This window comes from Protopterus annectens, chromosome 2.part1 (assembly GCF_019279795.1).
Source record: "Protopterus annectens isolate FY-2018-M chromosome 2.part1, PAN1.0, whole genome shotgun sequence".
Lineage (NCBI taxonomy): Eukaryota > Metazoa > Chordata > Ceratodontiformes > Protopteridae > Protopterus > Protopterus annectens.
Genome location: NC_056729.1, coordinates 79,571,675 through 79,585,466, shown reverse-complemented (window position 1 = coordinate 79,585,466; position 13,792 = coordinate 79,571,675). Strand labels below are relative to the sequence as shown.

Sequence of the window (13,792 nt, the reverse complement as noted above, 5' to 3'; positions counted from 1 at the left end):
ACACCATTCGTTATCAAGTGCGCATGTTTTACGTGCATTGTCTATACTTTGGCCAACCAAAGCACACTTGTCAGTGTTTATGGGCCAGAGATCTCAACCATCAAGTGTAAGTGAGGATTAGAGTTAAGTGAGAATCGTGGAGGACTCTCAGGGAAAGAATCCTATGATGAAATTGGGTGTCTGAATGGTCCGAAAATAGTGAGAAGAGTACGATAACCTTAGTCAACAGGTGTCAATAATATTATTATTTTATAATTCAACACGTCCGTCGTGTGTTGTTGGCGATCTTAACTGGGGCTTATTTTGGGGGTAGGGTTTATATCATGACCACCCTGGAAAACCATGCTAGGCCTTATTCTCTGGTTAGGTCTTATTTATGGGGAAATATGGTAGTACATTCACAAAAGCAAAATGGCTAATAATCAGAGGGCTAATCTTCTACTAGGGTCACTTCAATTAAAACTAGTAAGCTTGAAATCCTTCTCTCCTCTTAACTCACGACAAACCCCTCAAATGCAATCTCAGTGGTAAAACCCATCAGGGTCCTACCTCCTACGGCCATACTTTATGAGTCACGTTCAGTTCCTATACATACCTCAAGATCATCTCCAATGCATAGACTTTACTTGGAAAGTGTGGAACTAAAGTAGATTGCCAGACCTTTATTTCATATCCCAGACATGCTGTATGCACACCTAGGGACAATGTAGAGTCAGCAATTCAGTTTTGGGAGGTGGGAAGAAACTGGCACACCCGAATAAGACCCATGCAAACAGAGTGATGACATGCATGCTCCACAAAGAGGGCAGCCCTGTCAAGAACTGAACTGCAGAACTTCTTGTCAGGAGGTGACAATGTTACTCACTGCAGCACTGTGCTGTCCACTTACAAGTCCCCAAAACCAAACTTCATTGCACAAACCATATCTTCTCCATTCTTCTACCTAAACTCTAGGAAACTCTCATCAACCTAAAAGATTTCTCTTCTTATCCTAAATTTAAACCACAATTTAAAGCTCATCTTCTTATAGGTGTACAAGGGCATAACATCATCTAACCACCCACTCACCAACCATATTACCCATCTTCTAGTGCCAACAATTTCTCCCTACCCCTCACTTTACTTCTCCTTGTCTCTTCTTCCTAACTTTAGACCCTCTGGGAATTTCCTGTCTTCTTCATTCAATATGTCAACTGTTTGGGCCAATTGTACATAATCTTCAATTTTGAACAAATCTCAGTTAAAGTTCATAGAGTGCTGTGCAATTCTCATTTGTGTTTATTCTTTAACTGTTGAGAATTTAATCTCCTGAGCTCAATCTAGAATTGGTCCATTGAAATTAATAAATAAAAAAACTACTGAATAAAATAAAACAAACTAGCAAAACTACATATTGGATAGTGGAGCCAGTAAACTGACTTACATGTAATCTACATAGTTACCAAGTTACTCACAGACACTTGCTGAAAACATTCCTTTCTGTATGAGAAAGTCTACAAGATGAATGGATTAGCACGTGCTAAGCAATTTTATCCAGCTAAACTCCCACTGGCCAAAGCCAAAAAACAATCAATAAGTGCAAGACAATATGAAATAATGGCTTGTCAACTGCAGCAAACTTCTCAAAAGATAGTCCCATCCAATTGCAATCCCAAGTGGCAAAAAAACCCCCCGAAAACTACTATCATACATCAAGCTGCAAGTTTATTCCAGAAAACCAGAAAGACGGTATCACATATGATACTCAGGGAGCCTAATCCATACCACAGATCACTAGGAACACAGATACAGCAGTGAAGTTCTCCAGTGACCTTGAGCATATAGTCACAATGACCGAGGTAAAAGATCTAAGTCCACCAGTTACCAACTATGCAAAATGTAAGAGGCATGATTTGTGTGTACAATGACCTATTCGACAACTGCAGATATTTACCCAATGAGCAGAAGCACATGACAGCAAAATGCAAGAGTCTTCACTGTACACACACTCGATTTTTGAATGTCTACTTTGAAGCTGTATAGTCTGAATGATAAAATGATGTCAGTATTTACTGTTTTTCACTAAAGAAATAAAAATAGCTATGTTAGTACAGATTATTACAACATTTTGTACACTTGCTATCTTATTTTGATTGCATACATTCTAGATGTTTACATCTTGAATCTTTTCTATCTGTTTGGCACTTTGGAGGTTATGTAATTGTTGCTATCTTAATTAAAATGCTGGAAAACCATTCAGTGTGTTATTCATTCATTTTCCTGATGCAGGAGGTGGTTTTTGATATGTTCAGGATGTATGTCAGGGAAAATATGGGAGTGAAACATTAAAAGGCACTAGAAACTAAACTACAAAACAATTCTAGGATAAAGTTAATTACACCAATGGGGCGGAACTTTCCTTTACACTATACTGTAGTTTCTGAGTACCTAGTAGACAATCTGAAAGTGACCCATTTTCTTGGCACCTTAATTCATTTGGCTGTTTGTACATCAGACATGCAGCAGCAATCACTGGATGAGAGGTTTAATACTGATGCATCTGTGTGGAAACTCACAGCAGTACTGTCCTTACATGTGTTTAGGTTGATTCACATTACTACAACAACATTTTAAGTATAACTGAACTTTGTAGGAAGGGATTTAAAGCAACTGCACAGCTGCTGGCAGCAGTGGAGGTTACACTCACCAAACAGTACTATGGCTAGGCTTCCTACCAACACTAACCAAACAATAGTATGGCTAGGCTTCCTACCACACCATCAGCTTTTACACTTTAACTAGCACAAATGTATTAGGATGAAGAATGTACACTGATGGCATACTTTGCAAACAACCATCTGGAGGTCAGTTTTGGTGATACAGATTACGGGAGAAAGTGTTCAGCACTAAATGTGATCCTCTTTTTACGTTTCCATCTACAGAACCGAAATGTCTGGCCCACTGCTCAGCTGAAAAAAAAGAATTAGTTCCAAGTGATCAAATACTAGCTAGTGTATCGTTTTCAGATTTGTTTTCTAGCATACAATAACTTTGAAGTCTTTCATCCTATCTTGGAATTCAGTGCATTCAACCAGTGGGTGACACATTCTTTTCCCACTATCCCCCTGGATATCACCCTTTACTATTACTGGAATAGGCCAGAGTTTCAAGGACAATCCTTTATAGAGTCTTACACTTTCTCTTTATGCTGACAAGTTCTGAAGCCACTAGTAGGGTTGGGGTGAGGAGTTCTTTTTGTCTGACCTAACAATTTCATCTCTGCCATTGTCTCACTCTCGCGCTTTTTTTGGTTAATGAATGACCTTAAAGTCCCACTCTTGTGGTGGTAGGCTGACATGTAAAGAATGTGAACTCATTAATGAACGGAGGGGTGAGAAAAGCAGACCACTCCCAAAAACAGATGAAAAATGGAAAAAAAATTAAAAGATAATCAGAAAGAAGGAAAAGTACAGTTTTGTACCTACCATAAATGTAGATGTCCGAACAGGATAGCATCTGCAGTCATAACAAATGGGTTGTCCTGTCGTCAGGCAGCCCTTCGGTCGGCCGGATTCCAAAGTCTGGGTCCGGCTTCGGCTGATGTCGCACTTCACCCGACGTCATCTCTGCTGGTCTTCGGGTATAAAGGCATCAGCCGACGCCATTTTCCTCAGTGTTTCTTGCCCCAGATGCCAGTTGCCCTCTTGGAAAGCTAAATTTTGGATAAATGCCAATGTTTCCAAAAGGTAGAAGGCAAACACAAAAAATAAGCATGTATGTACATATATACAAACAAATACACCATAAGAGACTCCCCCCTAGCTAGCTATTAGGAGGGTAAATACCCTAGGAGTACCACAGAGGGAAGGAGGGTGGGTAATCCTGACTGCAGATGCTATCCTGTTCGGACATCTACATTTATGGTAGGTACAAAACTGTACTATGTCCTTCAAGGATGCATCTGCAGTCATAACAAATGGGTAGAATACCATAGCCAAACTAGGGGTGGAGGAAGAAAAATTATGGTGTAGTTAGGATCCCTTGCAGTACAGCAGTGGCAAACCCTGCTCGGGATCTAGAGTATAGAGGTAGATTATAATGCTTGGCAAATGTATGCACGGAGGTCCAAGTAGCCACCTCAATAATGTCCTTGGTTGCCACTCCTCGTAAGAAAGCTGTGGTAGTGGCTGTTGCCCTTGTAGAATGAGGTCTTATGTTCTGTGGAATTGGTTTTCCATGGTAGGAGTAACAGAATCTTATGCAATTTCCTATCCATTTAGAGATTGTCTGTTTGGAAATTGCTTTTCCTTCCCTTCCTGTTGCATAGGCCACTAAAAGCTGGTCAGTTTTTCTGTTACCTTTGGTTCTGTCCAGGTAGTAGCGTAACTGTCTATGTACATCCAAGGTATGCAGCAGTCTTTCCCCTGTTCTGTGGGTTGGGAAAGAAGGTAGGTAGGTGGATTGCCTGGTTTAAAGACACTCTGGATACCACCTTAGGCATAAATGTAGGATTAGTTCTCATGGACACCCTATCTTGATGGAAGATTAGGAAGGGTTGTACTGCCATTAAGGCCTGTAGTTCCGAAACCCTCCTTGCTGAAGTAATTGCCAGTAGGAAAGCAGTTTTCCATGATAGGTGTTGAAGATCTGCTGTTGCTGCTGGTTCAAATGGAGGGAGTGTTAATTTTTCTAGCACAAAGTTCAAGTCCCATGCTGGCAATGGTGGTTTCCTAGGAGGTTTTACATTCTTGATCCCTCTGAGGAACTTCCTGAGTAGAGGATGCGAAAAGACAGGTGGATCGAAGCTGTACTCTGCTGAAATAGCTGATGCATGTATCTTGATGGAGGAATAGGACAGGCCTGTATGTAGAAGCTCTGCCAAGTACTCCAGGATGTTAGCAATATCTATGTTCGACACATATTTTCCTCTTTCAGCACTCCAAATGACAAACCTTTTCCATTTTCCTGCATAGTTCCTTCTTGTTGAAGGTCTGCGTGCTTCAAGGATAATGTCTTTAACCCTTTGGGATAGGTCTGGGTTAGATGCTGCTATGTGATGTTCCAGGCAGTCAGTTGCAAGGTTTTTAGGTTTGGGTGCATGATGTTGTAGTTGTTCTGAGTTAACATCAAAGGCATCAGGGGTATTGGCCACATTCTCCCCCGAGACATGCTCCTCAGCAATGGATACCAGTGTTGTCTTGGCCAATTCGGAGCTATCAGGATTATCCTTGGGCATTCCTCTCTGATTTTCAGTAGTACCTTGTGCATCAAAGGAAGAGGTGGAAATGCATATGCTGTCAGGCCTTTCCAACTGAAGGATAGAGAGTCCACCTTCCATGCAAATGGGTGGTATGTCCTTGTGCAGAATTTTTTCAGCTGGTGATTGAGTGGGGATGCGAATAGGTCTATTTGTGGCATTCCCCATTTCTTTGTGATGGCCTTGAAGATGTCCGGGTGTAGCATCCATTCGTGAGCATCCGAGGTGGTTCTGCTTAACATGTCTGCTAGGGTGTTCTCTTTTCCCGGCACAAATATTGCCTGTAACTGGATGTTGTAGCTCAGAGCCATATTCCAAAGGTCCAGAGTCATTCTGCATAGTGGGTATGAATGAGTGCCTCCCTGTTTGTTGATGTACCACATGACTGTGGTGTTGTCTGTCCTTATCATTAAATGGCCTTCTTTGAGGAATGGTCTGAATTTCTGGATTGCTAGTTTTACTGCCAGCATTTCTTTTTGGTTTATGTGCAGGTGCAGCTGGTCTTGAGTCCACAATCCTTGTATGCATTTGTCCAACATGTGCACCCCCCAGCCTAGGTCTGAGGCATCTGTTGTGATGGTTTGGCTTGCTTGAAAGTTGTGGAAGGGTAAGCCTGGGTTTGACTGGCATGCTTGAGCCCACCATAGGAACTCCTGTTTCAGGCATGGGATTAGTGGGATTTCGGTTTCTAAGCTGTGCCTGTGTTGAGACCATAAATTCTTTAGGTACCACTGTAGCTTTCTCATATGCAGTTTGGCATGTGGGACCAAGATTATGCATGATGCCATGAAGCCCAAGGCCTGCAGTACTTTTCTTGCTGTTAGTTTGTTCTGCTTTGTTAATGCCAAGAAGTAAAGAGGGAGTTGTTTAGTTTTTCTGCCGTTAGGAATGCCATTTGTTTTACTGTGTCCAATTCCGCACCCAAGAATGTTCTTGTTTGGGATGGTATCAGTCTTGACTTTTGTAAATTGACTGTGTATCCCAGGGCTTGTAGTAAGCAAATGACTCTTTGTAAATCTGTTGTCAGCTTGCTTTTGTTGTCCGCTTGTAACAGGCAGTCGTCCAGGTATGGATAAATTTGGATTCCCTGTAGCCTGCAGTGAGCGATTACTGATGCCAGGCATTTTGTGAATACTCTGGGCGCAGTAGATAAGCCAAAGGGCAATGCTGAGAATTGATAATGCTCTGATCCTGCAAGAAATCTGAGGTATTTTCTGCAATTTGGTCGTATGGGGACGTGCAGGTATGCCTCCTTGAGATCTAGAGTTACCAGCCAACACTCCTTGCCCAGCATGGGAAGAAGTTGCTGTAGGGTCAGCATTTTGAATTTTGGGACAATGATGTATGTGTTTAAGATGGACAGGTCGAGAATAGGTCTCCAACTTTTCTCTTTCCTTGGTACTAGGAAGAGTCTGGAGTAGAATCCTTTGCCCTGTTCTGTTATAGGTACTCTTTCCACAGCTCTCATCTTTGTTAATTCCGCTATCTGCTTTAGAGCTTCTGTTTTTTTATTTGGAGGTAGGTTTGGCATTCCTTTTTTTACTGGTAAGGTGTGGAAGTGGAACCTGTAGCCTTGGTCTATGGTTTGCAAAATCCACTTGTCTTTTGTGATATAGTGCCAATGTTTTGAAAATATGGCTAACTTTCCGCCTAAAGGTGCTGCTATTTGCTCCCTGGTAGGTGGTGTCAGAGCCAAGTCACTGTGATTGTCCTGTTGTAGTGGCAGTGGTTGTGTCTGTGCCTCGGTTATTGCCTTGCCACTGTCGTCCTCTGTAGGCACCTCCTCTGGATTGATTTCTGCCTCTAGAGCTTCTATTCCTGCCTCTTTGAGATTTTCAGGAGTCTGGAAAGGACCAATTTTTGGCAGGCCAGTTCCTGCTAAACCTTGAGGGCTGAACCTGTAAGAAATCCTTAACTGTTTGTACAGATTTTGCCTTCTCTTCCATTTTCTTCATTACTTGCTGAGCAGGTGTACCAAATAGACTGGTCTTATCCATAGGAGCATCTAACAGCTTTGCTTTAACATGATCCGGCAAGGCCTGTTCTTTCAACCATGCATGCCTTCTTATCACTGTGCCAGTCATGGCTGATCTAAATGAAGCCTCCAGTGCATCATAGCCACATTTTAAAGAATGGTTACTAACCTGTTGGATGTTATTTACCATTTCTAAAACATATTTCTTATCTAAGGAGTCATCAGAGGACAGCTTCTTAGTTAACTGATCAAGCATAAACTCTTGGTATTGGATCATATGAAACTGACAGTTTAAAGCTCTAGCTGAGAGAGTAGCAGAGGTGTAAACTTTTTTCTCCCATCTCTCTAAGGACCTGGATTCCCTTTCAGAAGGAATAGGGTTTTTTGCAGAGGTCGAGGCTACTGCCTTAGGCCCCTGGGATATAGTCTCAGGATCTGCGAGTGGGGCCTTGTATAGGTGGTGATGAGTGTCTGGCACCCTGTAAAATCTATCTGGTTTGGCAGGGGCTGGAGGTAAAGTATCAGGAGCGGTGCAAACATCATTAAATGCATCATCCACAACAGGCAGTACTGGAGGTATAGCTAAGGGCCTATGTTGTGGTAAGTGCAGAAATGTCCTAAGCCTTTTTCTTGAATCTGAGAAATCTTGTCCCTGCCATTGGAATTGTTCTCTCATGGCATGTAAGGTTTCCCCAAAGGAAAATTCCTCTGGTGGAGAGGCAGATGGAATGGATTCTTCAGCATCTGAATCTTCATAAGTAGAAAAAGGAGCCTCTGGCTGGTCTGTAATGTCTGAGTCATCCGCAGAATCATCAGAGGACACTGACTCGGGGGGCTCTGCCCTAGATCTCTTTTCTGGGGGCTGAGAGGCCCTGTCTGGGTGAGATTGGGATCCTCTAATTAAGGATATTAAATCCTCTGCCAGAGTAAGCATTTGTGAACTAGAAGTGGGCCTGTGTGAAGGGGGCTTAACAGGCACTGATTTAACAGTTTTGGCTGCTTTAGCCCTGGCAAAGGCCTTAATAGACATGGCTTCAGGAGGCCTAGCAGCACCACGTGCTGGGGTAGAGACATCCAAAGGGATGGTGTCTGATAAATCACTAGGAACCACAGTAGTAGGCAAAACTTCTGAGGCCGATTCAACTAAGGTAGCAGGAGCCTCAGTAGTAGTCATGGATTCGGCTGAAGATTGACCGGCTTTCTCGGTTTCAGCCGAAACCGAGACACTCATGACTTGCTTAACCGTGGTTTCGGCGAAACCGCGAGTGTCGGTCTTTTCTTTGCGTTTTTAACAATTTGGGTAGTCGGAGGGTCCGCCGGCATAATGTACGCAAAATCTGAGCCGAAAAACTGTTCAGCAAACTCCGACCGGCGCCTAAGCGTTCGTCGGTTGAAGGAAGCACAGGCCGAACAGGCTGCTACGTCGTGGTCTGGGCCTAAGCAAGGCAGGCAGTAAGAGTGGAAATCTTTATGAGGTATTTGTTTCCCACAAGTTAAACAGTTATTGACTTTTTCTGACATTGGCTGAGGCAAGAAAGAGTCCCCAACGGGGTACTTAGCTTTTAGAAGTCTTCGAAGTAGTATTCGGTAGTAGTAATCTCTGGATCTGACCGACCAGCACTTGCGAACAGCTTCTGCTTCGGGCGCCACGCGGCAAGAAAGACTGAGGAAAATGGCGTCGGCTGATGCCTTTATACCCGAAGACCAGCAGAGATGACGTCGGGTGAAGTGCGACATCAGCCGAAGCTGGACCCAGACTTTGGAATCCGGCCGACCGAAGGGCTGCCTGACGACAGGACAACCCATTTGTTATGACTGCAGATGCATCCTTGAAGGACATCATACATAATAATAAAATGTGCACATTCACTTGCTGGCAAATAACAAATGATTTAAGAGCTGTAGCTGATAGCAATGGCTACAACTCAGGAAAGCAGAATGTGACACACAATAAATTTGAGGTGAATAACATGATGCTCTGCATATAAAGAGAAAACAGCTAGAAGAAGTGGTGATCTGGCATAAAATCACATTCTCCTAAAAGTCATGAATGTTGTTAAAAGATTCATTCTGTGTTAATCTTTTAGAATTTAGTAATAAAAATGAACAGTGCCAAATCATACAACACATTCCTACTCAATAACCAGAGGCTAATAAAATTCCAGCATCACCACAATGAAGACTGCCTGCCATGTGGAAGATGGTGCCAAGTACACAATTGTTACATCTTGTTTAGAAATAATGCATTGTGTTAAAATAATGGTGCAAAAGGAATGAAGTGATATCTTACCTCAGGATCAGCTGAAGCATTACATCCTCACAGTATAAGCTGATAAGTGTCCTGAACAAAGCTAGAGATACCACACAAAGCTGCAGAAGGAAAACACAGAAGTAATGGCTTTAAGACAACAACATTCATTTATTTAGGTGGAATGTTCAAGGTATTATTTTAGTATTTTATTTTATTAAACAGCACTTGCAACATGAATAATAATGCAATCGTTTTACATACATTTGCTCATCTCCCTCCCAATCATCTCTTGCCTACGTTTAATTTCCATACCATCATCCTAAAGTACATTAACAGTTGCATTTGTGGTGACTCAGAACATATCCCTGTATCAGGAAAGACTCCAAACTTGTAATTTAGAATGTTGTGGTACTAAATCCCTGGACTCACATAGGAAGTGATAAATGGGTGAACAGTGGTCATCACTCTGAGATGGGTGGTCAGGATCACTATCCGAGGACGTGATATGAAATGATACTGAGTGTACCTACATGTACTGCATTAGATGGCTCTCTCCTTTCTTAGAGGTTGCACAGTACAAGCTGATGGGACTTTGTCATCCTTAGGTATTTCAGCCACCACAGCTTTCTTCCAGGATGCTGGTGCTTCTCTCCTTTTAAAATACTGTTAAATAAACCATCCAGATCATTATCACTTTCTTCATTCCTAGTTCCCAAATTTCCTGGAGACTTTCCTGCAGCTTGATTATATGCCACTGTTTTTATCTTATCACCTCTTATCTTGACCGTTAATTGTTGAGCCTCATCTACCTCTAAACTTGGCATACTTGAGGCTTCCATAAATATGTCCGCTTGTGCTCGTTCTCGATTTCCCTGCTTTATATAAATTTTCAAAAAAAATCTGAAGTATCTCTAATACCCTACAGAAGCTCTTATTTTTCTTGTTATTTGCTTCCAAAATTTGGCAACAACCTTTTCTATTTTCTGTTGCTCATGTTATTGTGCTAAAAGTATTGGTGCTCTGGAGTTATCAAAATAAAGTTGGTTAACAGCAATCCTTCTAAACTCATGAGTATTATCCAAATACTCTATTATTTCCTCTTTAGCACTCTGCAGTTGTGCCTCTTCTTGTTTTGTGAGATTCCCCTTACTCTGGAGTACTTTAACCTCTGCCAGGCCCTCTAAATAAGTATTGTTACCTCTTAACTATATCTTTTTTTTACTTTATTTCCACCCTATTTTTAAACTCTTTCATTTTATCCCACTCACTAGCGATAACTTCTGAAAAAAATTATATTTTCCCTAACACCTCTTGAATAATTTGCACTACCCATGCCTTAAATTCCTCAGCTTTTACTGGGTTGGTGGGGATGTACCACCGTCTCATTTTTATTTCATTATCCTGCATTTTATTTGTGTTGATGCTGTAAATTAAATGCACATGTTCCAGTGAAATATAATTTGCCTAGTCTAACCCAGTTATTATAGCTTGGGGAATAATATGTAAATTCTCTCAAGAGTGTCTACTACTGAATTCATGCCTTCTAGACCAAATATGTTCATAAATTTCTTCAGAAATCTACTCTTTTGTTATATTTTCCCTTCTAGGACCTCCAGTTACATCCTCACTTTTGCAAATCAAGCTCTAATCTCTACCTAGAAGTAATATCCCTTGCTGAAAACTGACATTTCTCCCCAAATTTTCTTAAACTCCATAAAAGCTGTTGTAGGTGGAATATGAACACATGCCTGCATAATCATCCTCCCTTGCAAGTAGCCCCTTATTACCACAAACCTAACATTTTAATTTTTTTTCATCTGCTATCACCATCTTACCTCTTCTAGAAATTAGTATAAGTACTCTCTCCTTTTCCTTTGTCCCTGATATTCTGTTGAATACCCATTGTGAAATCCTTTACCAAATGCACTTGTACACTTCATTCCAAATGTGTTTCCTGTACCATTACAATTTTCACTCTGTATTTCTTAAAATAATTCAAGCTTCATACCTTTATGAATATACCCGTGAGGACATTCATGTTCCAAAATAAAATGGATAGTGTAGCCATTATTATAAGAAGTTACTATTCCCACCTACTATATATGACATATTTTTAAATGTCTCATTTGTGTTATATGCACCCAGTAATATTTGACAGGTTGATCCTTTACACAGTTTCTTGTCACCTCCATTTGAACCTCTGCCACATTTTACATGATGACTTCTTATAATGAAAACCTTCAAACACACATAAAACTAAATGGTTAATCTGACCTCACTTTGAGGTTAAGCATCCTGTTGAGCACCTAGCAACACAAATTAACTGCTAACGAGAAAATGAGCAACTAATAATGTGAGCCATACAAGTCTGATAAGTGTCACAGAACTACAGTGCTAATAATACACTAGCACAACGAATGACAGAAAATGTAGTCTGCATTTTGATAAGATTCATAGGTACTGCAGAAGCAAGACTCCAGGTAGGAAAATGCCTTGCACTTTGCTGTAGTCTCTCTTAGGCATGTCTTTTGGGCCACATAAGACATAATGACCCTGCCACAGCTCTGTGTAGGACCCCTGTGGGAAGAAGGCTCTAATGGGAAATATGTGCACTTGGCCCAAAGTTGGACCTGTATACAGTCTACTTTTTTTTAACATAAAAATGAAATGGCAAGATAGAAACAATGTCACACAGTTCACTTAAATTTATGACAGTTCATCACACTCAGACACTTCTGTTCCCAGGTCTATCCTAAAATTACATACATCTGATATTTTCAGAAATTTCTATTTAAAACACGATTTGAAGTACTCACAGAAAACAAAAAATAACACAAGGGCCAGCTGTAAGCTGTCAAACAATTGTGTTTATGAAAAATATATGAACCTTTACTTAATGACATTTCTCTGACATTAGCCATGGCCCAAGGGCCACATCATTCCCTCGACCAGTCATAAACCAGCAATAACTTTTACTGGTAGGGGTCATTTACTGAGCAGATGAGTAAGGCTTCCCCTGCTCTGCAACTGCAAAATGAGTGTTGGACCATTGGATCACTTCTTAGCAAAGTCATGATTATGAGTACAGCCTGCCAGATGACTTTTCAAACTATTTCTTCCACTTCAACATTTTTTTTTTTTTTGGTGAATTTAAATCTAACCACCAAAAGGATGGTCTGGCAGTCAGGTAGATGGCATTGTTTGCTACACCACATTACAATGTGCTATCACTCATGAATTAAAACTACATATATCAATTAACCAGTACTGAAAGACTTGGTAACAGGTCACAACAGTGTAAATGTAATTATTTTGTATGTTCTTTAATTTGTCATTTTCACAAACTATTATAAATATAAATGAATGGGATACATTTACATTTTTATATGTATAGTTAATTCATAAAGTGGAACACATATGGTTTTTCATTAAAAACTATCATAATGGACTAACAACTCCTCTTTTTTTTATCCTACTGAAGTAAAAATGAGACACTGGTGCCTTCCCACCTACCTGTTAAAAAGAGAGGATTTTAAGGAATGGATAGTGGAAATTATTCCAGAATTATTAAGGAAGATGGAAAATTCTTTAGTGAATGGGATAAAATGAAAGTGGAGTTTACAAATAGGGTAGAAATAAAAGAAAAAGAGATATGGTTAAGAAGTAACATGAGTTATTTAGAGGGGCCGATAAAGGTTAAACTTTTGCAGAATAATGGGAATCTCACAGAACAAGACAATGTGCAAAACACAAATGGAAATATTTATGAAGACTTAAGTATGCCAGTGTTAGAGGTAGATGAGGCATGCTCAACAACTAACAGGATAGGAGGAGATGAGATAAAAATGGTGATGCAATCAGTCTTCAGGAAAGTCTCCAGGAACAGAAGGTATTCCTGTGGAAGTTTGGATGTTAGGAGTGAAGAAAGTGATAAAGATCTGGAAGGTTTTGTTTAACAGTAGTTTAAAAGGAGGGGAAATACCAACATTCTTGAAGAAATCTGTGGTGTCTGTAATACCCAAACATGGTAAAGACCCATCTTTATTAAATTATTGCTTATGTCAAAGGCAATCACACATTTATTTAAATAAAAAACAAACCATACTGACACAATCCCAGCTGCAAGTACTTTACATCATTTATAATCTACCTAGTCATTGTCAGCCAAACATTATATAGCTCATTCAAGTCATGCCTTCTTTTAATCCTCATTCCTCTCCTGTATACATTGTTCCACAATTTACATTTTTTCCTATGTAATTTGTTCCTACACTTTTATAAAGATCCCAGTTCCAGTTGTTTTATCTCTGGTACTATATTCACTACTTTC

The 13,792-nt window shown here is 40.5% G+C and overlaps 1 protein-coding gene across 1 annotated transcript in view; it reads right to left on the bottom strand.

Moving 5' to 3' along the window:
* Positions 1–13,792, bottom strand: part of FHIP1A (FHF complex subunit HOOK interacting protein 1A) — a 990,350-nt gene that overhangs the window by 339,632 nt on the left and 636,926 nt on the right. Inside the window, exon 8 of the mRNA XM_044062036.1 lies at positions 9,502–9,581. Within this exon, the coding sequence (XP_043917971.1) occupies positions 9,502–9,581 (80 nt within the window). The remainder of the gene's footprint in view (positions 1–9,501; positions 9,582–13,792) is intronic.